The sequence below is a fragment of the Ipomoea nil genome, unplaced genomic scaffold (genome assembly GCF_001879475.1).
Source record: "Ipomoea nil cultivar Tokyo-kokei standard unplaced genomic scaffold, Asagao_1.1 scaffold0688, whole genome shotgun sequence".
NCBI lineage: Eukaryota > Viridiplantae > Streptophyta > Magnoliopsida > Solanales > Convolvulaceae > Ipomoea > Ipomoea nil.
This window is the reverse complement of record NW_017617116.1, coordinates 4,966,807-4,994,685: the sequence shown is the minus strand read 5'-3', so window position 1 is coordinate 4,994,685 and position 27,879 is coordinate 4,966,807. Positions and strand designations below refer to the sequence as shown.

At 33.1% G+C, this 27,879-nt stretch overlaps 2 protein-coding genes across 2 annotated transcripts; both read left to right on the top strand.

Annotated features, from left to right (window-relative positions):
* Nucleotides 1–314: 314 nt before the first annotated feature.
* On the top strand, nt 315–7,160 carry LOC109176105 (DEAD-box ATP-dependent RNA helicase 1). Its single transcript, XM_019325534.1, has 9 exons — nt 315–698; nt 1,807–2,041; nt 3,005–3,259; nt 3,872–4,020; nt 4,292–4,469; nt 4,757–4,944; nt 5,060–5,264; nt 5,819–5,924; nt 6,551–7,160. The coding sequence occupies exons 1-9, from the start codon at nt 565–567 to the stop codon at nt 6,658–6,660; spliced, it is 1,560 nt and encodes a 519-aa protein (XP_019181079.1). The 5' UTR covers nt 315–564; the 3' UTR covers nt 6,661–7,160.
* Nucleotides 7,161–14,552: 7,392 nt separating this feature from the next.
* LOC109176107 (transcription factor bHLH147-like) lies at nt 14,553–15,819 on the top strand. The gene is made up of 2 exons (XM_019325535.1): nt 14,553–14,697; nt 14,878–15,819. The coding sequence occupies exon 2, from the start codon at nt 14,998–15,000 to the stop codon at nt 15,640–15,642; it is 645 nt and encodes a 214-aa protein (XP_019181080.1). The 5' UTR covers nt 14,553–14,697; nt 14,878–14,997; the 3' UTR covers nt 15,643–15,819.
* Nucleotides 15,820–27,879: the final 12,060 nt, after the last annotated feature.

Below are 27,879 nucleotides of genomic sequence, written 5' to 3'. Positions count from 1 at the left end.
TGATGTTATATTGACTCAATTTACTTATAAATATTTGACCATTTTATGAAGTTTATGATATAGTCCTAGTTACAAATATAATATATAATATACGGAGTAATATCAGTGCGCCTAGGCACCGACTAATCGGCGTCTAGGCGCTAGGCGGTCGGCCTCCTAAGCGCCCGCCTAGACGTTCTAAGCGGTCCACAATCGCCTAACTATTTTTTCAACATTGAGTAATATACCGATATGCCAATAAAATCACTTTTGAAAATGCAGTATTTCAGTAATAAACAAGCTTTAAAATTCTAAAATCTAAACACATAAAACCCTAAACGCCAGTATTCCCCGTCAGAAATTGAATGGTGTAATTAAAATCCGTCAATTTGGCAGCAAAATAACGGCAGCCCGACCCGACTCTCCCGCGCCGCTGCTTCCGCAAAGTTCATATTCGTATACACTGTGTGTGGAAATATTTTTGCAGAGAGAGAGAGAGAGAGAGAGAGAGAGAGAGAGGTTGGAAAGTGGTTGCTTCGTGATTGTTGAAAACTCCAACTGAGAAGTGAGAAATTGGTGGTTGATATGGAGGAAGCAACGGAGCAAAAGAAGAAAAGTGAGAAGAATAGGGTGCCAGTGGTGCCATGGATGAGAAACCCAGTTGATATCTCTGTCATTGATGAATGCCCTCTCAACCATCTCCCTTTTCTTGACCTGAGGTAGAAAACACTATCTTTGTTCTGCACTTAAATGCGTGATACTTTAGCTTCAATTTATTTGCATTTTGCATGCTTAGCTTTTTTAATTGCACTTTAGCTTCAATTTATTTGCATTTTGCACTTATACTTTCGACTTACTAGCTTTGCCAATTTGTAATTTTAAATGTGTCCCTAGTCAGTTTTGAACATTTTTATCTCAAACTGACTTGAAATTACTGTATTTAACCAGAAAAGTTCTTAATTCTCCTTTAAATCAAATGTATTTTCATTGTATAATGTTTATTCCCACTGAAAGCAATGAAAGTGCATTATGTGATGGGCTTGGAAATGCTTATCCCATTTGAATGGAAACAAGAATATCCAAGGGGTTGAATAGATTGTTGGAGATTTTAGTTTTAAACTTGAAAATACAAGACCTGAAAGAATACATAATACGTGCATTAGATGTTGGAATCGGGGAAACTTGCTCTATTTTAATGCACATCACGATAGCCCAGACGTGTGAAGTAGATGCAAGATAATGAATGGCAGCATACTGTGCTGGATTTGGGAACACTTTGCCACACTTGTAAATTGTAATTGCATGTCTCCTTAACTGTAGTCCACCCCTGGAGCACCCTCGTCTTCGTCCTCATCCTTATTATTGTTATTATTAGATACTTAATCCATCCATGTGCCCCAATTGTGACCCCAAAAAAATAGATTTTGAAGATAATTGAGCTGTCTAGCGCTAATCTTTTATTTTAGTTTTACTGTTTGACAAACACTCCTTAAAGTTACTACTTCAAAATGGTATCACTGATTCACAACTTTAAATAAAAATGGTTAATCATAGCCACATACCACTTTTATAATCGTGCCTTTATAGTTTGTTACTATAGTTTAAAAGGTAAATGGGTACAGAATTTTGATCACTATTATGCCATGCTGGGAGGACAGAAGTTTTCTGGATCCCTACCTTTGGATGCTTTACATGCCACTCTTGATGGATATTCATTCAATTACTATTAGCTATGTTGTTTATTTATTTAATTGCTGAATATTTTGGCTCACCTTCGTCTCTCTTTCTTACAAATCAATGCTTCATTTTCAATAACTACTTCACTAGGTTGGAGGCAGCTTTGAAAAATATGGGGATTACGTCCCTCTTTCCAGTACAAGTTTCAGTTTGGCAAGAGACGATTGGACCTGGCTCTTTTGAGCGAGACCTTTGTATAAATTCACCTACTGGGAGTGGGAAAACTCTTTCCTATGCATTGCCAATTGTGCAGATGCTTTCAAATCGTACTGTAAAATGTCTCCGAGCATTGGTGGTGTTGCCGACTCGTGACTTGGCCCTGCAGGTTATTAAATCATGCTTCTTTTGCTTATAATTCTATTTAATGCTTGAGTTGCAAGTATTTCCATGTCTTGTATACAATTTTTTTTTTTTCTCTTTCTCTTGACCTGTTGCAGTGTACATGCCTCTCATGAAGGCCATTTTGCTCATTTTCTTTGGGAATTAACAATAGTATTCATGTACTTTTGCAATCTAGAAGTCATGTACAATTATATAAAGGTAAATAATACGGAGTAAGTTTTTATATATAATGTAGAAGGTTTTACAGAATGCTATTTCATAGGTTCCTCAGGCCCACCTTGGTAACAAAAGTGAGTATAGGTCTAAAATTGTCAGTGCCTGCTACAGGAGGTAAACTGAACTATATGTCTATATCTCATATCAGACCATAATACCATATTAAACATGCACTAAGGGCCTATAGGTTTCAGATTTACTGCCCTTTTGTGTTTTGCTTTCATAATCTCAGTTTGGAAAGGACTGGCAACAGTGGGTAACTTGTTTTAAAATGTATGAATATTTTTGCAGAAGGCTACATGGTGTTGATACTTAAGAAGGGCTAGATTTGGTAGAGTAATTATATTTGCTGATATAGCTGGTTATAACATTTTGACCATGAATACTCTGTTTCATCATAATTCATATAGTGAATCACCGTATATCACCACTTCTAGATGGAACAGATAGAGTTCTGGTCTAGATTTATGGATGATGTCATAATTTTTTGCTAATCTGAAATGATTGCAGTCATAACCCCACAATCATAGTATAGAAGTAAATGATCTCAATTGCCTAAATGATATTTTTATCTACATTGAGGCAATTTAATCAATTATGCTGATTCAAGTGCCATTTCCAAAAATCAATTTCATTAAAATTCAAATTGAGCATTTTAGATGTTCAATTGCAGAGAACATTTATAAACTTTAAGGCATATTTTAACTACCAGTTATAATTCCATTTTCAGGTTAAGGAAGTCTTTGAGACTCTTGCACCTGCAGTAAATTTACGTGTGGGGTTGGCAGTTGGGCAATCTTCCATTGCTGATGAAATCTCACAGCTTATAAAGAAACCAAAGCTTGAGTCAGGCATGTGTTATGATCCCGAAGATTTTTCTTGGGAGTTACAGAGTGCTGTAGACATACTTGTGGCAACACCGGGAAGGCTGATGGACCACATTAACAACACCAAGGGCTTTACCCTTGAGCATTTATGTTATCTTGTAAGCAGCAAATTTCTTTAGTTTTTATTTTGAAGGCTGTTGCGTCTTTTCTTTTCTCTTGCCTTCTTGTTTCTAATGTGAAGCTTGCAAAACAGATACCACTCTTTTCCCTTTTTAAGCAGTCTGTAAATTTGCATTAGTTATGAAATATACTAATGGATAATGGTTTTCTGAAATCTGAATAATTTACGTATATCATGCTGGTGTGTCCACATTTTTGGCAATTGCTTATTTGTTAATGCAATTAAGCTAAGACTTGGTCTAACATTTTCCTTATTTCATCAATACCCCTTTGCATATGTTCTTCTTATTTCATCACTATCCTTCTGCAAACCGACATCATTCTCATTACTAGTCTTATTATTTGTAGCAAATGCTCTTTTAGTATGCGTAGTCAGTTTTGCCATGCTACCTCATGACAGCAGTCAACGTGTACCTTAACTGTGATTAATTGCTATGACATGGCTCTGCTGTTGAACTATCAAAATGTTTATTAGAAGATAAGCTTTGCAAGTAAGACATTTTGGATAGATGACCACACTCATTTCCACTTCCGCATCATATTTTTTATTACATATTTAGTCAGTTTCACCTGGCATGGCATTATTTCAGGTTGTTGATGAAACAGATCGGTTACTTAGAGAGGCATATCAATCATGGCTGCCTACTGTCCTCCAATTGACCCGTCCCTGTGACATGCTCTTTCCTTCTGACAGTTTTTCTCCTTCTGCTTTTAGTTCTTTGAAGACAATTCGGAGATTGTAAGTCCTTGAAGACAATTCTTGATTGAAGTGCTATGAATGATTATGAGATCTGATTAGGATGAACAAGTTAGAATATAAGGCACAGTTCTTCTAAGTTTTTAACTTTTCAATTGTAATTGGATGAATTCAGACCTTATGAAATTTAATGCATAAATAAAACATTAATTTGCTTTCTAGCATAACTTTTAGTATAATCCATAAATGATGAAGTTGTTCTGAATTTCAACTATGCTTTTGTGTTTGAATCTATTTATTTAAATTCATGCAGTGGTGTTGAAAGAGGGTTCAAGGGTAAATCTTGCCCCAGGCTTGTGAAGATGGTCTTGTCTGCAACACTTACCCAAGACCCCGGCAAACTTGCTCAGCTTGACCTTCATCATCCTTTGTTCCTGACAACTGGAGAGATGCGCTATAAGCTCCCTGAACAGCTAAAGTCTTTTAAAGTGGTAGGTTACTTTTGGAATAAGAGTAGTAATTTCTTATACAATTTTTCAAATTTCGAAAGACTCTTGAATTGAATCTTAAATTGGCTATTGGCTGAAAGGCGTAGAATTGCAAAAGTAGTGAAAGAATGTGAGAATTCTCTAAACAAGAACCAGCCTACTTGTAGCTGGTAGAGTCAGGCATTTGACCAAGACACATCCCATAACAGTTATTGCACAATTGCATTCTTACCAAGAAACTATGTTTTTTATGAGTACTATTTATGGCTAACATTCTTATTTTTGAACAGATATGTGAATCAAAACTGAAACCATTATACTTGATTGCACTTCTTCAAGCTTTGAAAGGGGAGAAGTCCATTGTCTTCACTTCGTCTGTGGAGTCAACTCATAGATTATGCACCTTACTGAACTTTTTTGGCGATTTACAAATTCAGATCAAGGAGTACTCACGTCTTCAACGACAGTCATTAAGGAGGTTGTAGACATGCCCCCTTTGTTTTAAGCTATTTTCTTTATTTCCCTCCATACTGAATTGTGACTTAACCTAACTGCAATCTCACATTCTTATCATGAAAATATGTTTTTGGCAGCAAGACACTGAGAGCCTTCCGGGATGGGGAAGTTCAAGTACTTATTTCCTCTGATGCTATGACACGTGGAATGGATGTCGAAGGGGTGAGAAATGTCATTAATTATGATATGCCTGCATATATTAAGACCTATATACATCGAGCTGGTCGAACTGCAAGAGCTGGTCAAACTGGTTATTGCTTCACATTGTTGCGTAAGGATGAGGTATGTTATCTCTTTATATGATTGCAAGGATTAGGATTTTTGTAACCCATGTTGCATTAAATACTAAGGAGGCTTTTGATTGACTATTTTTGAGCTCAGGAATCAGATTCAAATCTATTGCGAGTGTTTAGTTTAAAACTTTTTACACATCCGTTTCCACTTCAACAGTAAACATGTCCATGGCCATTGGAAAAGATATTGGAATTGTTTTTAGACTCTTTCGAATGTTGGGAATAGGTTTTAGAAGCCAAATCTGATGTGAATAGCCTAGGAAAGCCCCCAAGTTCAACCCCACTCGAAATAGGAAACTCACCAAATCTGATGTGGATAGCCTAGGCTTCTTGACCCTTTAAGGCTTTAACTATGGATTTCATTTCAAGTTTGTACTTGGCTTATTATTGTGGCTACTTATTTTATTCTTCCTCTTCCTTTTTAGTGATCTCATTGTGAGTTGAATATTGCTTTGTTTTTTGTAGTTATAATTTTTGGACAGAAAGAATCTAGTTAAGTGAGCACTAAATACACATGAAATTGACCAATCTGTGTTATTTCAGGTCAAGAAATTTAAGAAAATGTTACAAAAAGTTGACAACAACTCTTGTACAGCTCATCCTATTGAATCACAAGCAGTAGAGTCGCTTCGCCCCATCTATACGTCAGGTGATCTTTTCCCTTATGTGTTATACCATCGACCAGGGTTCATATTGCATTGTGAACTCTGATACAAAAATTATGTACCTTCAGTTAACACATTATGTACTACAGTTAACCGTTTCTGTACATGTAAACAAATAACTTGATAATTGCTGACACATAATATGATAGCTACAAGTACAGAAACTTTCAACTGTAGGTACAGAATGTGTCAATTATAGATACATAATTTGAAGGTTATTTTTGGACCAGGGTCTACAACGCAAGGTAGACCCTAGTCCATGGTATAATTTGCCGAATAGGCTGGAAATGATTAAATCACTTTATTTTATGTATAGCGCATTTGGATCCCAACTTTATAGTTATATTTCTTTGATCCTTATTTAGTATTTTTGGTCATGGATAATGTTTAGTAGTTGAGCTGGTGCTTTTATATTTATCAGACCATGAAAGTATGAAACAAAACACAGATATTTCTATACTTTCTGTTTTGTTTTGTTTTGTTTTTTTTTTTTTTTTTTTTGTTTTTTGTTAATTCAAAGGATAGAAGACATTTATGCATAAAAGTATTGTATCAACCTTTTAAGCTCAAGACTAGATAGTCTTGCCTTACAATTTACTTCTGTTTTCAGCATTGGAGAAATTGAAAGAGAGTGTTGAATCAGAAAAATTTAAGAAACGACGTACTAGTCTGAAGCCTTCTAATGCAAGTAAACGCAAGAGAGAAGAGCGTTTAGAGTAGTTCCAACTTCCTTTTCAAGTAGAGCTCGTTCTGGGTGGATCATTTCTACTCCATTTTGAAAACGCCAAGTCATTTGAGTTCTTTTGAGGATCAACCTTTGAAAGTGGTGAGTGGTAACAGGGAGAGCTTCATTTTGTCTTCCAAGGAAAGCGGATTATATATTATGTGTCTCTTATTATGCATAATTTCATTTAATTGTGAATACCTATTTGAATTATACATCTTCATATGTTACTCTTCCATATTCATAACTTACTCCCCATAGCCATTTGGTTTTCTCTTTTTCCGCTTATTCTTGCGAGGCTATAGATAGAGGTCTAGTTGTAGGTGAAGATTGAATACAATCATCTCTCTTCTCTAAAGTTGCTCAATTACTTTTATAATAGCTCGAGCTTTGATACCGAGATTTTCTTATTTTCTTCGAGGTGTTATAAATAATGGGATATGATATCTGTGGCTTGAACTTCACATGTTTGATGTCAATTTGGCCTTATTTGAGAGCACTTTATTGTGTTTATCTTTGAGCACTTTGGTGCAATTTCTGGATATTTGCATAATTATGCTTCTTGATACAGATTTGGTAGATGGATTGAAGAAAATCTGAAGCTCTAATATTCTGTTCATAAAATTCAAACCAACCGTCTAACCAACTTGGTTGTGTTAGTTCAATTATCCTATCTTTAACTTTTAGAAACACCAAATGTTATGTTTGTTCAACATATTAAAAAAAAATACTTGAAAATAAAAAATGAGAGTAAAACTTCAAAGATAATTTTTTTTCCCTAATATTTAATGTTAAACTTTTTTTTTTTGAAAGTATTTAATGTTAAACTAGTCATATGGATTAAATAAGTTGCTGACTTCTTGTTTGGTACCATATTTGACACTATGATTCCCATGTCATCATAATTCAATGTGATCATCAAAAGTCTAATTTAAACCTTAAAAAATCCTAAGATGCCTTCTATGTTGGAAATGATACTTGACAGTGTCTAATAATCATCTGAAGACTAAATTGACATTTTGTTTATTAAAGCCCAGAGTGAGCAATTTGCAAAAAAAAAAAAAATTAAAAAAAATTGTCGAGTGCACACCCTTGAGTAGTGACATTACGTTTCCCTCATCACACAAAAAAAAAAAAAAAAGAAAAAAAATAGACTTTGGCCTAATAGGGGTGGCCTAGTTTGATTCTCAAACATGAATGTTATAAATTTGATTCTTGTCAACACTCTCAGGGCTAAACCCATTGCACAAGGTTTTTCTAGTGTGATTTGCAAAATATTATACAATAACTTAGTTTACATAGTGCACACCCTTGAATTGTAATTGCCAATGTATGCTCTAGAAACCCACCTTGTGACCCTATCTGACAAATGACCACAAGAAGGTAAACCGACCTAAGTTGTCCATAGTTGACCGGCTCAAATTAAGAAGGTCAATAAACCAACCTCACGGGGAGTCAAACTTGAAACCTCATGGTTACCAAACTAGCTAACCGACCAACATAATTGGGCTTGCCCCAGATTTAAACAATGCTCGTAAACAAATAAAAAAATGTATAGAGGGACCCATGAATAGTAAACAAGTAAAGAAGAAATAGTACATATGACGATAAAATGGGACAAAGGGAGTATATGTTTACAAAAATTATAATTTTTTTAAAAAAATTTAAATATAAATCTCATTAACTTCAATATCTCGTGATGAACGAACAAGATTTACTTTTATTTCTCATAAGATAATCTCATGTTAAAAGATACAAAATAACCATGGTAAAGGTTTAAAATATAAAAGAGGCGAGGAGTTCTATACAACGTAACTAATGAAAGCTTAATAATATTTTAAGGTATATTATAAACTTAATATAATTTTTCTTTTTTTTATCAAAAGAATAGATTCATCGCGTCTTTAAGGATTTTTTTTTTTAATTGACTAGAGGTTTCGTTCCATAGTCAGGGTGTCGGGTTGAATGACAAAGCACTTCCTAATGTGTTTTAAAGATTAAACTTGAAAGCTTTAATTAAAGAGAAGGAAGTCACATAATCTCATTCATACCTCATAAATTTTAAAAAATCAATAATTCAATACCCAAACTTTCAATATAATTTATAAGTTAATACAAAATATTTGATATGTATATATAATATTATTTAAGAATTTTTTTAAAAAACAAAAAGATAAATACACTACTTGGAGGCTGATTATTGTTATGGATGCCAAGAATTGTGGCAGTGATTGAAACCATGCCCTCATTTTAGGTTGTCTCACCATAGAGGGGCAACCTCAGCTATGCATCATACTGTCTGCCATTATATTGTTTTGTTTTTATTATTTTAGTCACCAATTATATTTATTAATTTATTTAATAAAATTACCCAAATACATCATATGGGCACCATTATTCTCATGAGACTTTGGATTAGGTTCATGATTATTGGAACCAATATATATATATATATATATATATATATATATATATATATATATATAGCATACTGGCACCCTCATCCACTAGAATTCATTATATATATTTTACTGACCTAGTTATGTGCCAAACTAAATATTTATTTTTCACTAACCTAACATTATTCATGACCTTGTAGTCCAATGGTACCCTTTTATGTGGGAGGTGATAGGTTTGAGCCTGAGTGGAAACATTTGATGTAATAGTGTATCCCCTTCCTATAAATAGAAAAAGAAAACATTATTCATTTAATTTTTCTATATACTTTTGAGAGTTTGAATGTGTTGCTTTTAAGATGAGGATAAGTTATACTAATCTTGGGCAACCCTAGTTGGTTAGATAATTGGCTTGGTAATTACAAGTTTCTAAATTCGATCAATTCCTTGTAGAATTTTATTGGCCTTGACCTTCTCAATTTGAGTTGTCAATTATGGACCGCATAGGCTAGTTTATCCCCTTGTGGTCTTTTATCGACTAGGGTCACAAGGAGGAGGTTTTACCTAGAGCGCATATAACTATGAGTAACCTAAGTTGGGTTAGTTTCTTGTGGTCTTTTACAAGTTAGGATCACAAGGATGGAGCTTCACTCGTAGCGCATATTTGGTTAGCGGCTATGCGCTTTAGCAAGCCTACAAGACAATTGAAATAAAATATATCTAATAATAATATAAAATAAAGTACTTGTCCAACCAAACTCCATTATATATAGGTTGCAATTTATAAATACACCTAATTTATACAATGTGAAAATTCATCATTCAACATCATATCATTACAAAATTTTAGAGATATGATTTTGGTTTCATTATTTGTAGAGTAATTGAGCGTGTTGTGGATTCATTTGTCAATCGTACTTGATTGAATAGTAACAAGTTAAAAAAAAAAAAAAAAAAAAAAAAAAAACCTAGAAAAGTACAAAACCACCACCACGCCAACAATTACTTTTACTAGAGATGTCATGTATTATTTCTAATATATATATATATATATATATATATATATATATATATATATATATATATATATATATATATATTCTTCCCAAAAGGTTGAATCCCCGGCCCAATCACAAAGATCCCGGTCCGACTGAGCATCTGGGAAGATGTAAATCATGGTAACTCAGCTTAATCAGAGGCTAAATTTTTGCTTACTGCGCACAATGAGCCCTTCTCACTTTGAGGGGTTATTGCTACATTGCCGCGGATGAGACTCGATTCCTTGTCATTCTTTCCAAACTTCACCCCTGTAACGAACTGAACTGCACATGGATTTCTAATATATATATTGTCTATATATCTTGTTTTCTAATCCTAGCTAGCTAGGGCAAGCATGATTATTAGTGACCACTTAAAGACAATTTGTGCCATTAAATGGAAACGACAGCTCGCTAAAAACGTGGATGATGGTTCTCCAGAATGCTAGCTAGCTAGATCAGACAGCACAAAAATTCCAAAGGCTGTATTATTGTTGTTGTTAATGTTTTATTAGTGTATATATATATGCATATATATGTAAAAACAAATGAAGATCAAACGATCGACGGAGGATATAGGGACGTGCCACATAAATAACCACATTCATTCCCTTCCCTTATCCTCTCCCATTTTACAATCATTGCACGGAATCAAATAATCAAAATTGTGCGACACGAACTTAACTCAATAATTCAATAGGCACTATTTGGGAGAAGAGATAAATGTTCGAACCTTGCCAACGACAGTGTGAAATTATGTTCAAAATGGACAGATCTCTTGTGAGCACTGACATTTGGCAATATCTACTGAGCCATTGAGTCATCGTGATTTATATTATTCCAATGCATATTCGTTAGATATATCTACCGAGCCATTGAGTCATCGTGATTTATATCATCCCAATGCACATTCATTACGAACAGATATTGGTGAATTGAAACTCTGAGCTTTTATATTGGAGCAGAGTATATCACCCCAATGCACATTCGTTACCCAAAAGAACATTGGTGAATTGAAACTGTGAGCTATTATATTGGAGCAGAGTTTAACCAGTACACATTATTGAGTAGTGGTTATAAGTTTCTTCATCACTAAGAAATAAAAAATATATTATTATATTAGTGAAACTTTGGGATTTAGGCTAATGTAAAAAAAAAAAAAAAACTAATAAAACCCTGGACAGTGTTTCGTATGCCAAAGTACATGTTTTGTAAAAATAAAATAAAATAAAATAGTTTTATCTTATCGTTACTAAAGTGGAATACTTGTGCATAATTTTATGATAAGCAAACAATATGTATGGTTAATATGCCATGATAGATTAAATCAAATGTAACACCAAATTAAATAATCTAAATAATATTATCTTTATGTATTTATATTTTAGCTAATTAACAAAAGGTAGCTAGTAAACAGTTGAGACGCACTAATCAGAAATTAAATTGTGTGTTTGTTTTTTAATGAATTGAATGCTAATTGTGAACAATTGTATCCCTAAAGATACCATTATTAATTAATTAAATCCAAGCAATAATCTCTTCAATTGATGCCCCCTTCCAATAAATATTCCTCACCTCCCTTTATTTAAATTAAAGTTCTATGTTTCCTCTTATAATTATGGCTTAAGTAAAGCATCATAGTATATTATAATAATACTAATAATTATTATTATTAGTTGGTCCACTAATATATACTAATCTTCATTAACAAGGCCCTTTATCATTCAATCCATCATCTCTCAAGTCTCAACCAATAGTAGTACGCAGTCCACATCACTCCTTGACCGGTGGTTATAGGGCTCAAGATTGAAGGCTACGAAAAGAAAAAAAAAATAGATGAAACATAACTTGAATTCAAATATTTTTTTGATTGAGCTCAACTCGTTGTTCAAAATTTATTGTGCTATTTATTTTTTCTGTGTGATTTACTGTCTATTGCACAAGAATATGATTTATCCCGTGTATACCCTCTGCTTGCGCGTAGTGACTAAAGATTAAAACATTTGGCCAACACTCTTTTTTGCTTTGATATGTGATAACCATATTAAGTAGATTATTACACAATAACAAATTAAAGTTTATCCCATGCACACTTTCAGATAATTACTAAAGATTAAAATATTTAGCAAGCACCTTTTACCTTCGATCCCGGATGACCGTATATTAAATTATTATTTAATTAAAAATTAAGTTATTATCCGATACTATTTAAAATAAAACTCTCTCAACGCTTATTATGTCATTCAAAACGTTCAAAATCGGATTTGATAGTTTTGTAAAACCCCATTTTTTGTCACTTGAATTACGAATCTTTAATGTGTATGCATGAGTTATGGTATACATGGCACCAATTATTTGGTGCATGGTACAAATAAATTTAAATTGTGATTCAATATATTCTTATGTTCAAGGAGAAAGAGAAGGGCTTTTGACCCATGCACCATTAAATGAAAACATAAATAAAAGTTGACATTTTGTTTTTGTTTTTTTTTTCTAACAAAAATATTAAAGGAACATTTAATGTTACGCTATACTATACATGTGAGGAGTCGAGAATTCAATCCGTAATATTATCTTAGGTAAGTTCACAAAGTTACACCGCTTGATAATAAGATTTGTAACATTATATTTTGCTGTACATTAAAAATGTGACGCTATCTGTTATATAAATATGAAGAAATAAAATTACACTATTCTTGTTAGTTATGAAGTTATTGCAAAAAATTTTGATAAGATATTACTCGAGTTGGTTTATATTAACACCTCTCGACTTAAGGGTAAGAATTTTATTTTTGGGGGCAACCCCCAACCAAGTTGGCTGAACGATTAGCTTGATTCAACCATAATGTTTTAAGTTTGACTTCATGTGAGCGTTATTTATTAGTCTTCTTGATTTGAGCCAGTCAATTATGAGCAACCTAGGTTGTTTAACTCTTTGTGATCCTTTGCTAGCTAGTACACTTTACCACAAGGCAAACTTCACCCATAGTACACATTTAGATAATAATTACAGATTTTCGGGTATGTCAAATAATTTTATGAACAGACCGAATTGCCCTTGAGAAAACGGCATTAGATGGCCAAATGTAACAAAAGAACCATAGATGGTTATAAACAAAAAGTAGGAGGACTGGAAGTGGTTGATTTAAAAGGTGAGGACTAAAAGTGATAATGTCACCAAAGTCGGAGAATGTCCACTGATATTTACTCTTATTATATGTTACAATAGTCAATTAGAATATAATGTAGAAAAAAGTAAAATTATAAAAATTTAAATTGACCGAAATATACAAACAGGTGGTGGGCCGTTCTTCCCACCAATCCACGTGCTCTGATGCCCTGTGGTCTATGAAAGTTCATACTCCACGGCCCTAAAACATTATTACTTCATCCGACTATTTTGTCTTTTTTTTTTTCTCCTAAATTTTTTTTTAAATTGATTTTATAAAATTACTTTTATACCCTTACTAGAAATTTTGAGTCACTTCTGAAAGATTTTTGTCCAAAACTTTATACTCTAGTGGCATTAGTTTGTAATCTACTCCCCGGCCATCATAAAATGAACAACTTGGTGTTCTCTTTAGGCTTTTGATTGATTTTAAATAGAAAGAATATGAGGAACTAATTATTTAGGATTTTATGAACAAAAATGGGAGAAAAATCCGATAATCAACTTATGCATAAAATTTAGTAACTCGAATTTGGAGAAATCTTTATGACTCCCCATCTCACATCGAGTATACATAGATGGAAGATAATCAACTTATGCATAAAATTTAGTAACCCGAATTTGGAGAAATCTTTATGAGTCCCCATCTCATATCGAGTATACATAGATGGAAGATAGACTAGGAACACGGGGGGCTACGTATAGTCTTTTTTTTTTTTTTTTTTTTTTTTAAATTTTTATTTTATATCAACAATGATTGGGCGCTTGAGTTTAACCCTTCTTTTGATAGAAAAATAGAAAATATATACAAAATCAATAATTTGAGGTCTTTTGAACAGTAATCCTCTATCAACTCTATTAAAACCGTTGTTGCTATTTGTTGCTTTAAACTAAAAAGGAAAGATAGGTTAATAGTTTAAGCGGTTAGTAAGCATATTACTAATATAATTGCAAAATTGAAAAGAGCGTGTGAGTTGAATCTGAATTAATCTTATAGTAGTGATGATACTAAATGTTGCACTAAAAACAAAAAAGAATAAAAGATATAAGTGGTACAATAATTGATTGGACAAAGAAATAAAGTTATTGTTTTGTAATACTTCAATTAAATAGCTTTTGCTATTTTATTATTGATTATTGAAGTATCCAATGAGACAAACAAACAAACCCAAAAATAAAATTAAAAAAAATTATTTCATTTTAAAAAGAACATTTTAATTTGAGTAAAATAGAATTTAAAAAATAGCGCAGTAGTTAGTGGTATAGTGATGTGTATATGATGCATCTCCGTCTCCATTCTCGTCCACCCACACATTTAAAAGAGGGCAGACACCTTCGCTCCCGTGATTCCCTTTCAAATCCCGCACATCTAAACCATCAGAGAATCACTTCAGAGGAGAGGCTTCTGGAAATTGTTCCTTCCTTTTTACGGTACGGATTGTTTTGTTCATATGGATTTTAATTGTGATTTATTATTGCTTAATTAATCTCATACTTGTTATGCGTTAATTGATGTTTAGTTAGACGGTAATTAGGAGTTGTTAGTTCTGTTTCTTTGAATCTGTCGGTACTTGTTGATTCTGATCGGTTATTCATTCATCGAATCCACAGATCATCTGTTCATCTATTCATATCCGCCGTGTGAACAGAGAGTGTTGAATCGCGAAATCCTGATCTGATTAGTTCGGTTCGGAATTCGGTGTGCAGAGTCTGATCGAATCGGCGGTGTTGATGGCGTCGAGTATGGTGCCGAATACGGTTACGAACACGGGGAGTAGAGCGGCGGCGAGGAGGAGGAAGAAGAAGAGAAGCCAGGTTCCGAGTGCGCAGAGTCAAGATGCGAGCAATAGCAGCTCGGCTGATGAATGGAAATCCGAAGCTCAACAGCAGGTTTACTCTTCGAGGCTTCTCGGAGCGCTGCGAATGCTCCGGCTAAGTCCGCCTTCTTCGCCGGCGGCGCCGAAGGGCGGGAGAGCGGTGCGAGAAGTGGCGGACAGAGTTTTGGCGGTTACGGCGAAGGGGCGTACCAGGTGGAGCCGCGAGATCCTCACCAACCGCCTCAAGCTGAAGTTTATGAAGAAGCACAACAAGAGGCAGAGAGTGGTGGCGGCGGCGGCGGCGAGAGGGAACAGCCGGTTGCCGAAGAAGCCGAGATTGAGTATTCTCCGGCTGAAAATGAAGAATTTACCGACCGTACAGAGAAAGGCTCGCGTTTTGGGCCGGATTGTTCCCGGCTGCCGGAAGGAGCCGCTGCCTGTGATTCTAGAAGAAGCCACTGATTACATAGCCGCTCTGGAGATGCAAGTCCGAGCCATGAGCGCTCTAGCCGATCTGCTTTCCGGCGCTTCTTCTTCTAGCTCAGCTCCTCCCACTTGATGACGCCATTCATTTTCCTATTTTAATTTTAATTTTTCTTTTTCTTTTTCTTTTATCCCTTTTCGTGTCCTATGAATATTCCCTGTTAAATACAATTCCTACTGGGTGCAACGTATATTTTCAACCGAAATTAAATCAGTAAATAATAACTATGAAATATTGTGCCTTAGTTGCAAAGCTTTAGATTTCACAACTCTTTTTATAGCTATTTACTTTTCAGTCCAATTAAAATTGCGATTTCAGATCCACACCTCTTCTCATACTTGCTGTTTACTCCTTCAATTAAAGTTGTGATTTTAATCTGCCCATATTTGATATTTTCATTGGGTAGTTTCAGTCAAGTTGGTCAAATTGTTGACTTTATAACAGCAATGTCTTACCTTTGCTGGTTAAGGGTCGTTATGGTTATGGTCAGAAGACGAGATTTACATTGTGCATACCAATGAGTATTGACGTAGACAATTATCAATTTTTATTTTTATCTTTGACTATAATTTTTTATATTCGATAACATCATTTTGAAAGCTCTCATGACGTATAAAGTTCCGTCCATAGCGTTAAATTCATTTCATTTGGACCATATTCATTTGCCATCGGATTCATGTATGAATATGTTTGACACTTAGATCGCAACGTCTTTGTTTCTTAACCAATTTGAGGTGGATGCAGTGCTGAAGCATCAATGAAAATGACTTGGGAAGCCAAATTTAGACTATAAATTTGTAAATTTTTTATGAGTTGTTACCAGTAGAAATACTGTGCAGAGACAAAAATCAGCAGGCCAGGGGAATAGTAGTTAATAGATATATTCTGTACATGATAAAAGTTGATGAGCAATTGGAACACATCATGTATGGTAGGGATTGGTAGCTCAACTTCATTCCCTACTCTAAACTTTTATTCAAAAAGTGAGTTATTCCCCATGCTTGTAAAAAGTTTGCATGTGAGATATCTGACCTAAACTCATAAAGGGTTGCATACCCAAATATACCCATATATATTATTTACGAGAAAGTCCGTAATCATTCGTTACTCAAATTTATACTACGGGTGAAGCTTGGCCGTTTTATGATCATAGCCGATAAATAATCACAAGAAGATAAACCAGGCTAAAAAAACATATGACTGACCAACTTAACCCGAGAAGGTCAATATACAACTTTCAAATCAGACCGTATAATTTCTTGGGCTTTATTGGATTATATTGCCCATTCCCCACCTCCAAATTACCAATACACACTAGTGGAGATTCAAAATTTGACATGTTGATCCCTAAGTTATAGAGTGATTGTAGGATTCGTTCTTACTTGTTGGTCGTACTCACTTCTCGTTTCTAAGCTATAATTGAGATTGGAAATTTCGTCCTTTTTTTTTTTTTTTTTAACAAAACATTAGAGACAAAATTTGTAACGTCAGTTATAGTTTAGGGACTAGAAGTAAACATGAACTATTAGAAAAATGACGAAATTTACAACACCATTTATAACTTAGGAATGAGAAATCAGCACGACCACCAAGTAGAAATAAATTCTACAATTACTCTATAACTTAGGATGAAAAATACAATTTTTTTGTAAATTAAATAGCAATGTATTCGCCAAATACCTTGTGGTCAAGCGGCATGTAAGTGACTTTTCCAAATGAGAGGTCTGAGCTACTGAGTCACCGTAATTTACATAATTTCAAATGTTTTATTCTTCTCCTAAATTCAAATGTTTTATTGAGTCAGGATGTGAGAACCTTAGCTTTGTGGTTGGGGGTTCAACTTTTTTGGGAGAAGTTTAAAAAAGAATCCCTCAAATGTTATTAAAAAAGCATCTGAATGCATTATCTTTAACAGTAGTCTTAGGGTTGAGTCAACTAAATAACTGTATGAATGTTTGTTACGGAGTATTAGGTTTTTCTGTACATGCAATTAAATGTTGAGCTTAAAAGTAAATAAATAAAACATGTTTCACCAGGACTATATGGTCCAATGGTATCCGGGTTGGACTTTCATTTGGAAGGTTATGAGTTCGAGCCTCAGTGGAGGCGTTATTAGTTCTTTGTGTTCCAGTAGGTTGAGAAAGTATATGAACAGATAGATACTACATTGTAATAGAGCTAGTAGCATTCAAAAAAAAAATAAAACATGTTTCTTTAATTTGGCGTTATTGGATTTGAAAAGTTAATGAATAAAAAAAAACAATAACAGTTACACACTAGAGTAGGTAAGAGATGATGGCCCTTAGCTTATTTAATTAATATTCTTTGAACATAGAAGTGATTTTACAAATTAGGTGGTAATACTAATATTGAGCAATTGGATAAGTGATATAATTTTTATCATATTAAATGTGTTAGGAAAATAAGAAAAAAAAAAAGGTAATATGCAATAAAAATGCTTCATATATTCAATAATGGTACTGGTTTCAAAAAAAAATAAAAAATTCAATAATGGTACAACCCAAACTCGAGAGCATATTTTCGGTTCACGCTTCATATAACATTTATTATAGAGGGATGCATTTACACCTAAATTAAATTTTCTGTAAATCGCACATGAAATGAGAAATTGCCTTATGATGATTTTGTTGTGAGCGAGTTCACCATAAATCAAGTGTGGAGGTACAAAATGGGGTAGGAAAATAGTAGATTTATTATCCGGGACGTTAGGTCCAAAATAGTACGTACAAAGTCTGAGACTCCGGTCTAAAATGACGGTCCAAAGAATAAATACTATAACCTAAGGAATGAACTAAGAATAATATCATAGTTACTAGAAATTGAACCCTAGTATGCTAGTTAAAGAGAGAAGGCACATACCACCAAGCTAGTAGGTGTATTGTGTCCTAAAAGATAATGTCCTAACATGCCAAATCCCCTCCTTTTATATTGTACTTCAACCTTTGGATGTCGTCCACTTGTACAGAATCCAGGGCTCCTCATTTCCCTCCAACCATGTGTGCCACGTTCCCAGACTCACCTACACATACGCCATCCCTCTATCTGCATCAGAACGTCTTCACCACCCTAGCCACACACATATACATCTTTAATACTGTGCCCCCTTTCTGGTGGGGTGCCGTTGCCACACCCCGGGGCGCACTAGGCCCGTTGGGGGTGCCATGGCCGGAGGTTGCCTGCGGACCACGCCGCCGTCCGATCATGGCGAGTTTGTAAAGCTACCAGCTTACGAAAGTAGGAACAAATATAAAAAGTAACGCTTTAGTACATATGAGATGAGGTGACCTGGTAGATAGTCCAGGGTCGCACATGTTATATTGGCGATATTGGGTTTGATCTCTATTGGTAGAACACCCTTTTACTATTTTACTCCAAGGCTCCAAGCTATGGTGTGGTGCTTGTTGCCTTCACTCGGCGCCATCGGAATCCCCGCCACATATTTGCCCCAACGAACTCTTTCTCTCTCTCTTCTTATCAGTCGGTCGGAATCATCGCGGCGGGTTTGCTCCGACGAACTCCTTCAATTCTCTCTCTTCTTTTGTATCTTTCTGGGCTACCATGCCTTTCTAGCCCAACAAGATTTGAGCCAACCTCCTTATTTCACTACGCCACTTGGACCAAGACTTTCTCAATAAAATGGGTCTGGGGTCCCATGACCCCATCAATTCGCCAAGATTATTTATTTTGTCTCGTTCCTATTGTATTTTCAAGGCACTATCCTATATAATAGTCGTTCAAGTCTGATTTCTAGTAATTTTATATATATAGTTGTTGTGCATCCATGTAATACTTATGGTGCATTCCTTCATATTAGAAGTTCGTATGGGAAAACTGATTCTTATTTAAATGCAACTATATATACATACATATATACATACATACATATATATATATATATATATATATATATATATATATATATATATATATGATATATGGAGTGAGAGAATTGATTGGAAGTTTATGGTGATAGGGTATGGGATAGGGAGTCCATGATGATTGAATGATGGACCACAGCAGTCAGCAGCTAGTCTGCCTGCATGTGTAATTTGGTAGTCTTAACTAATCCAGAGGCCATCAAAGTCAGCATGCAGCTGCAACTGTATATATATATATATATATATATATATATATATATATATATATGTACACATTTGGAATGCAGCTGTTTGGTATGCTTTCACCATGTGCCCATCAAACCCCAGATAACTTGCCCATCCCATGTGCCCTCCATTAATGCCACTTTTCAACTTTCTACAGTTTAGAGCACAACACTTAACACTACTGTACTCCTGCCAATACCACCCTAGCTAGGCCTCAATCATCCATTTCTTCATCTTTACTTTCTTCAACCCTTCAAAATTTTGAACCATGTGTATGTAGTAATGTAACATCCTTAGCTTGCAGAGCTGGCTCTGGATAGGAACCGATCGAGACTCGATTGAATTTAGTCTTATTCTGTGAAATGTAAAGTAATAATACACAGTGGATGATTAAATTATTTATCTATTCAAAATTTTTAACCAACATAACGTCTTTGGAGAACTGCCCTTGAATAGGGTCCGACCAAGAATCGATTAGATTAGTTTCATCCAATGGGAGGTAAGAGAGTATGTAACAATGTATAGTAGTGAATGATCAAATTCTTTATCTATTCAAAATGTTGAACTATGTCTCTATAGCTATGTAATGTTCTTAGAGAGCTATCTAGCTACAAATAGGATCCGACTAAGATCAGACTCGACTGGATTATTAGTGTCATTCTACAAGATGTAAGGCAATAACACATAGTCAATGGTCGAATTCTTTATCTATTCAAACTTTTGAACCAATGTAACATCTTTGGAGAGTTGCTTCCAAATATGACCCTATTGAGACTCTGCGGATCGGATTAGTATCATCCCACGTGATGTAAGGCAATAACAAAATAGTAAATGATCGAATTCGATCTTTATCTATTCAAAATTTTGTACCATGTGTCTATGTAACAAGGTAACGTTCTTGGAGAGTTGCCTAGCTCTAAATAGGGTCTGATCAAGACTCGACTAGATTAGTTTTATCTCACATAATGTAAGACAATAACAACATAGTATATGATCATGCTCTTTATCTATTAAGAATTTTGAACTATGTCTATGTAGCAACACCCTTAAAAGAGTTATCTTTGAATATGATTTGATCAAAATTCGATTAGATTAATTTAATTTTTGGATAAAGGAGAAATATAATTGATAATAAAATATGATATGATGAAAGATAAATCAGAAATAGTAATGAAAATAGTGTCATCTATTTCAGCATTGTTTGATTTGTTTCACATGACGTGTGCGGTGTGTCCGTAGTAAATGTGGAATATATCTTGAAAATTTATTTTTAGAATAGATCAGATAAGACTTAAGAGGTAATTTCTCTTTCTTTTTCTTTTTGAAATGTTCAAATTGCAACCTGCATTTTTAAATCATGCTAGACTCTCTTTAATATATATATATATATATATATATATATATATATATATATATATATATATATATATATATATATATATATATATATATATATTTATTTATTTATTTATTTATTTATTTATTTATTTATTTATTTATTAGTCGATCATTTTAATTTAGTAACATCAGTGAGGGATGTTAATTATATTGTTAAGGAGTAAAAAATACGGGGTAATAAGCATTTTTTTTTTTATTTTTTAAATAGACATGTATTCAATGAACTATTTATTTTTCTAAAAAATTATCCTCATATCATACTTTAAAGAAAAAAAAAAAAAAGATCATTCTTGTAAATTCTTTTTAATTTTTTAAAACTAATCATACAATAAAGAGATAGAGAGTATTTAATTATTTCTAGCCTATACTAACATTAATCCATGAAGCTTGATATAAGAGTTAATACCATCCGAGGTTCTCCGAGTATAGTGGTTTTGCCACGTTTAGTCATAAACTTTCAAATTGACCATCTGTGGTCCTTCGACTTTCAAATTTAACCATCCGTAGTCCAAGTTAACCACCCATGGTCCTTCAACTATTAAATTTTAACCAACCATGATCCTTTTAAGAGGATCATGACTGGTTAAATTTCGAAACTTGAAGGACCATAGGTGGTTAACTTGGACCACAGATGGTTAAATTTGAAAGTCGAAGGACCACAAATGGTCAATTTGAAAGTTTAGGACCAAACGTGGCAAAACTACTATACTCGGGGGACCTCAGATGGTATTAACTCCTTGATATAACCTCACAATATAACTTTTATTTCACATCCTTTTGGGTTATGAACCAATTATCATTTTTTTCAAGGTTGAACCCCGGGGGAACCAATTATCATGACATACATATTGCAGGAGTTATACTACATATTTTAAATTTATACAATCTATTTAAACGACGTGACAATTAATCATTGAGTTAAAGAGGCTTCATTTACCCCAAAAAAAAAAAAAAAAAAAAAAAACCCTTTGAATTTCCTCCACCCCAATAAGTTTATATGGATTTGACATTATTGTGACTATATATTAGTGTATAAACTTTTTTTTAGTACTATTAGCTCCATTACAAGACAATATATGCTTTATATTTTCTCTATCTTTCGCAGTCAATATCCCACACCGGAGTTTTGATCATGTGACATTATATTCCCTCAAGGAGAGTCATAGGCTCTGTTTGGCAAACCTAGCTGAAAAGCTAGCTAGGAGCTGAAAGCTGAAAAGCTATAAGCTCGGAGCTGAAAACTGAAGAGCTGTTAAGCTAGCTGTTATAATTGAAAGTGTTTGGTAAAATTAGCTTTTTGATAAACTGATAAATGTAAAAGACTAAAAAGGACATCTTCATAAAATTTAAATTAGTTTGTTTACATATTAAAATTTAACATTTTGTCTTTATAAAAAATTAACATTTTGAAATAAAACTATTAGCATAATCATGATCTAGCATCTTATAATGAAGTAGCAATATTGTTGCCAATATAATAATAATAATAATAATAATAATAATAATAATAATAATAATAATAATAATAATAATAATAATAATATTCGCGGTGAAAGTTGCAGATAAAGGAGGAGAGAAAATGATTTTAATTGGGAAGTGTAAATTATGTCATTTCTTTAAAATAATAAAGATAAAGAAGAACAAAAAAGTTAGGAAGCTATGAACTTATTTTGAAACGCTATCTAAGGTAGTGTTCCAAAATAAGCTCTTATTTTAAGCTATGAGCTTATTTTGGGAACATTACCAAACAGAGCTTATAGCTTATTAGTAGTTTAAAATAAGCTATAAGCTCTTAAATAAGCTTTGCCAAACAGAGCCATAGAAGTGTTATTTGCGCAAAAAGTGTTTGACTTTAAATTTGGAAATTTATTAAACTTATAAAAGGTGAAACCTAAAGAGTAATGTGGTATAATTAATACAGAAATAATTGTGAAAGTTTTAATTGTAAATTTGCAAGTAATTGGGAAGTGAAGGGGACAGGTATGGAAACATGTCCACAACGTAACTGTTGTCTGGTGGTTAGTTAAATGGATAAGGACCAAACCTAAAACCTAAAACCATAAGCAAAGCAGCAGCTTTCAGTACATTTTGGCCATTGCTGCAATCACACTCTTGTCTCCACCTGTACTACCGCACATGTTGTAATGTTACTTTCAAGGTCAAATTTTTGAATTTTTGTAGCCTCGTTCTTATTAATAAACGAGACCATGGCCCTTAAAAGTATAAATACAATTTTTTAAATCAATACCATAAAATATATGACTCTTCTTTTCAGTTACAGAATAATTTTATCATGCTCAATTAATCAGGTCATAATTATTAGCAGAGAGAAGTGATTTAGGAAAAACTTATGAGTTTTATGATTAATTATTTCAATTTGAATCAGTCAATCATAGACAACTTAGACTGATTTATCTCATTATGGTCAATTGACGGTTAAAAACATAAATCTGGTTTCACCCAGAAGCCACATTTGAGTATGTAACGACTATGAATTTTCTTGTAAATCAAAGTAGAATTCCAATTTCAAGACATAATTTTTTTAATTAAAAAAAAAAGTAAGTATAAAAAACATGTATACAGATATTTATTTATTTATTAAATGTAAGTTAATTTTATGATTATGTATTATTTATATAAAATTTGAAACAAGTAATGTTGTGTATTATGGAGATTATCATGAGTTTCCAGAGGGGTGTTTAAGTTGTACTAAGTTATGTATTCTATTATTTATTGCTTAGAAGGGTCCATTTTACGGAAGAATAATTACTTTATCTTTTAGATAAGATATATTTCACTTAAAAAGATATAAATTGATTAAGCCCCAAATAAAGAGATTCCTTATTTCACCATCAATTAATTAAGCTATGTCTCTCACAAAATTTGTTCTCCTGCCCTATAGAGTTTAGCTCAAAGGTTTAAAGGTCATTCTATAACTCTTGTTCTAACGTCACACATGTAGGGTTATTAGGAGATGCAAAATAAAAAAAAAAAAAAAAAAAAATTGATAAGAGATGATAAAGACTCCTGCACATAATGTACAAACAGGAGTAACTAATGTATCGGAAAAAAAAAAAATCAATAACCCTTGATTTTTGAACAAAAATAAAAAATAAAAAATTGGCACGCATTGCACTCACCCGGTCTACTCAGCTGGCAGCCTGACACATAAGAGTGGCCGCCGCTCAAAATTCTATATATATTTATTTTCGTTTCTTTTTTTCTTTCTGCCACAACTGATCAAAAACCCAAATTTGAATTTAACTATTGGGGTTGTTCTAATATTTACTCGGAAGGCAATTTGTAATTTTTGTTTCCTTAGCAACATTAATTAGTTGTAAAAAAAACAAGAAAAAAGAGTACATTTAGGATGCATTAAGTTATATGTTCACAAATCTCACATTATTTATAAGAACATTAATGTGTCTTTATTTTGGATGACGAGAAAAATACAGAGTCATTATTTGATGGTATACATTGGATAAATCTCACGGCCCACACTAAGAAGACCTTATACAATGAATTTGATCGAGAAAGTGTTGACAAAAATCAAACTCATAAGCATTAGGTACGAGAGTCATGTTTCACCCACTCGATCACCCTTTTGAGGCTATATATATGTGTGTGTGTGTGTGTGTGTGTCTTTATTTGATTCTTAAGAACATGAAATTCTTTAAGGTAATGTGAGATTTTTGGAAATGATTTTGTAATTTATTTGTATCACGTTTTCAAAAATCTTATTTCTTCAAAATTTTTTAAATATTATGAGCTTATGGAGGATGTAAAATTGTTATAATTAACTTGAACCAAATACGCCCTTTGTACTACTCTCTCAGCTAGTTATTATGAACATTGTCTTTTATGGATGTTTTTTTCAAAGGATGTTGAATTCCTCGTAATTGTTTGACCTCTAAACATCTTTTTGAATTAATGCCGGTAAGCAATATAATTTAATGATCATGTGATCTTCGGACTTTATTGTTGAAAAATGTTGAAAGCAAGACATGCTTGTGGTAGTTAATTAACTTGTGACGCCAACTATCTAATATAATATTTAATTGATAAAATAGGCATAAAATAATGATGAATATGCCAATGACCTTGTGGTCTAAGTGGCATGAATTGGCTCGATCTCCCAAATGAGGGGTCATGTGGTTTGAGTCTTAGTGGGGGCCATATTGACTCTCTTTGTGCTTTAGTATGTTGAGAAAGTAGCAATGAACATATATTACATCGTACCAGATTGAGTTACCACGCAGTAATTTGTCTTTGGTCTCTTAAACTAGCTAACCTAGGTTGTCAATAGCTGACTAACCTGGCACAGTAATTTGTCTTTGAATTGGTCTCTTAAACTAGCCTAGGTTGTTAATAATTGACTGAACCAACGTAGTCATTTGTCTTTGGTCTCTTAAACTAGCCTAGGTTGTACATAGTTGACTGGGTCAAACAAAAAATGTTAATAGACAACTCCCAGTAAAAGTCAAAATTAAAAATTTATGGTTATCAAGTCAACTATCGAAAAAACTTTGCTAAGAGTTGCCTCCATGTATTGATATGTCTTTAGCTACTAATTAGATTAGATGGAATGAGATTGAACTACTAACCCAATAGCAGATAATTAGGCCTTAGGGGACTAAGTAAGATATTTTTCATAATTAAGATACTAAAAACATCATTTTTTTTTTCTATTTCATTATTGGTTTAACCTACAATAATTGGGCATCCACCATTCAAGGTAGGCTACTCGATCCAATGTTCTCAACATGAAGATGAAAAAAAAAAAACCTATCCTTTAACCTTCATCTTATTTGTTAAGAATTTTGTGTAGGGATTAAGAGACAAGATTACATGATAATGATAAAGAGGGCAATCAATTGAAATGTTATGGCAAATAATTCACAAAGGCAACATTGGATTAATCATCATCACTGTCAAATAGCCAAAGTGGGAACACAAAAGGTGGATAGGATCAATCAAAAAATAAAGTAATACAATGGCACATGGGCTGCAATATAATAGACTTGATATATGATCATGCATTCAGATTGTAGAGAAAGTCTCTAAGTAACACAAATGGCTAATAATCAATAAATTTGGGGTTGACATACATGTACAACATAGTGATTACACCCATGGTACTTGGGAAAAACATTACCAAATCTAACCCAATTGACATGACTGAGTGGGTAGATCAGAGCATGACTCACCAAAAAGTCGTAAGTTCAATTCTTGCTAACACCTTAGTTGAGCCCATCACATATGATTTTTCTAATGTGGTCTATCTCTCTTGTGTGGTTAGCGAAACATTACACATGAGCGGGATTTACCAAGTGCACACCATCGGGTAGTGATTTCAGGTTTCTCTCATCACCCAAAAAACATTACCATATCTAGCCACGATCGAGTGGATGAAATATGATTCTCATATCAAAATGACACAAGTTCAATTCTTACTAACACTCTCAATTAAGCATGTCGCATAGGCTCTTAATTCCTTGTGCAGTTTATCTCTCATGTGTGAATTACAGGCTATTATGCATGAGTGTGGTTTACTTAGCTCACACCCTCGGATAATTATTGCAAGTTTCCCTCGTCACAAAAAAAAAAAAAAAAAAAAAAAACTACCAAATTAAAATTACAAAAAAAAAAAAAAAAAGAAGAAAGAAAAACATTACCAAATTAAAAGTTGTTTAAAAAAGTATATAAACACCTATCAACAATGACAAAACTAAATTCTAACATAGATAACAAATGTGTTACTTTAATTAGTTGTAATGATAAGTACTTATATATTGTGTTTATTTTTTGTACACTTATAAATTATTTCTAATGTTACCGTTCTTCTTTTTTCCTTTACCCCTTTTATTTTTTTATTTTTTTTTTTGAACCATCCCCTTTTAAATTGTTAATATGTTAAATGTAATAACTTGTACATCGTATTTAATTACTTTTTTTATACACTTACAAATTCTTCATGATTTACATTTGTTTTCATTATATATTGATTATTTATATTGTTTTTATCTTCTTTCTAATTATTAGTAATTTTTTTAGTACTAATTATTAGTAATTTATTTATTCAAGTAATGTGCAATATCCCCCCCCCCCCCCCCATATCATATGTGGGAAAATGTTGGTTGCACCTCACATCACATAATCTTTAGTAGCAAGCATGGGTGGGTGCATCATGTCATTCTTGCTTCCTCCATTGTTAAAAAGTTTAATATAATTATGTCTTAATTAAATTATTTTTACTTTTAAATCTTGTAGTATTTAATATATGCATTATGATATGTTAGTGTTATTTTGTTTATATTCATTATAATAGTCAATTGTTCAACCTTATTAATAAATATAAAAAATATAATAAAGCTATACTAATTATATTCTATGAATATAATTTTGGTACAAATAATATTATTTAGTACAAAAATAGTTAAGTGTAAATTATCTTTGATTTACGAAAAAATTTGTAGCCGCTGTTTCAATGAACATTCTGGGTGAAGATTGATGTATGACCCTAGTCATCAAAAGACCACAAAGAGATAAATCAGTCTAGGTTCCATGTAGCTAATCGATCCAAACTCTAAGAAGCCCAATATATATAAACAATTTCTTTTTCTTTTGAAGATATATATAAACAATTTCTACAAGTGTAGATTGTCTTTTTTTTTTTTTTTTTCTTTTCTTTTATAACAAAAGTTTGAATTTGTTAGATTATATCCTGCACTTTATGAATTCATTCTAAGCTCATAAATAAGTAAATTGAGCCAATCTAACTTTTAAGTGT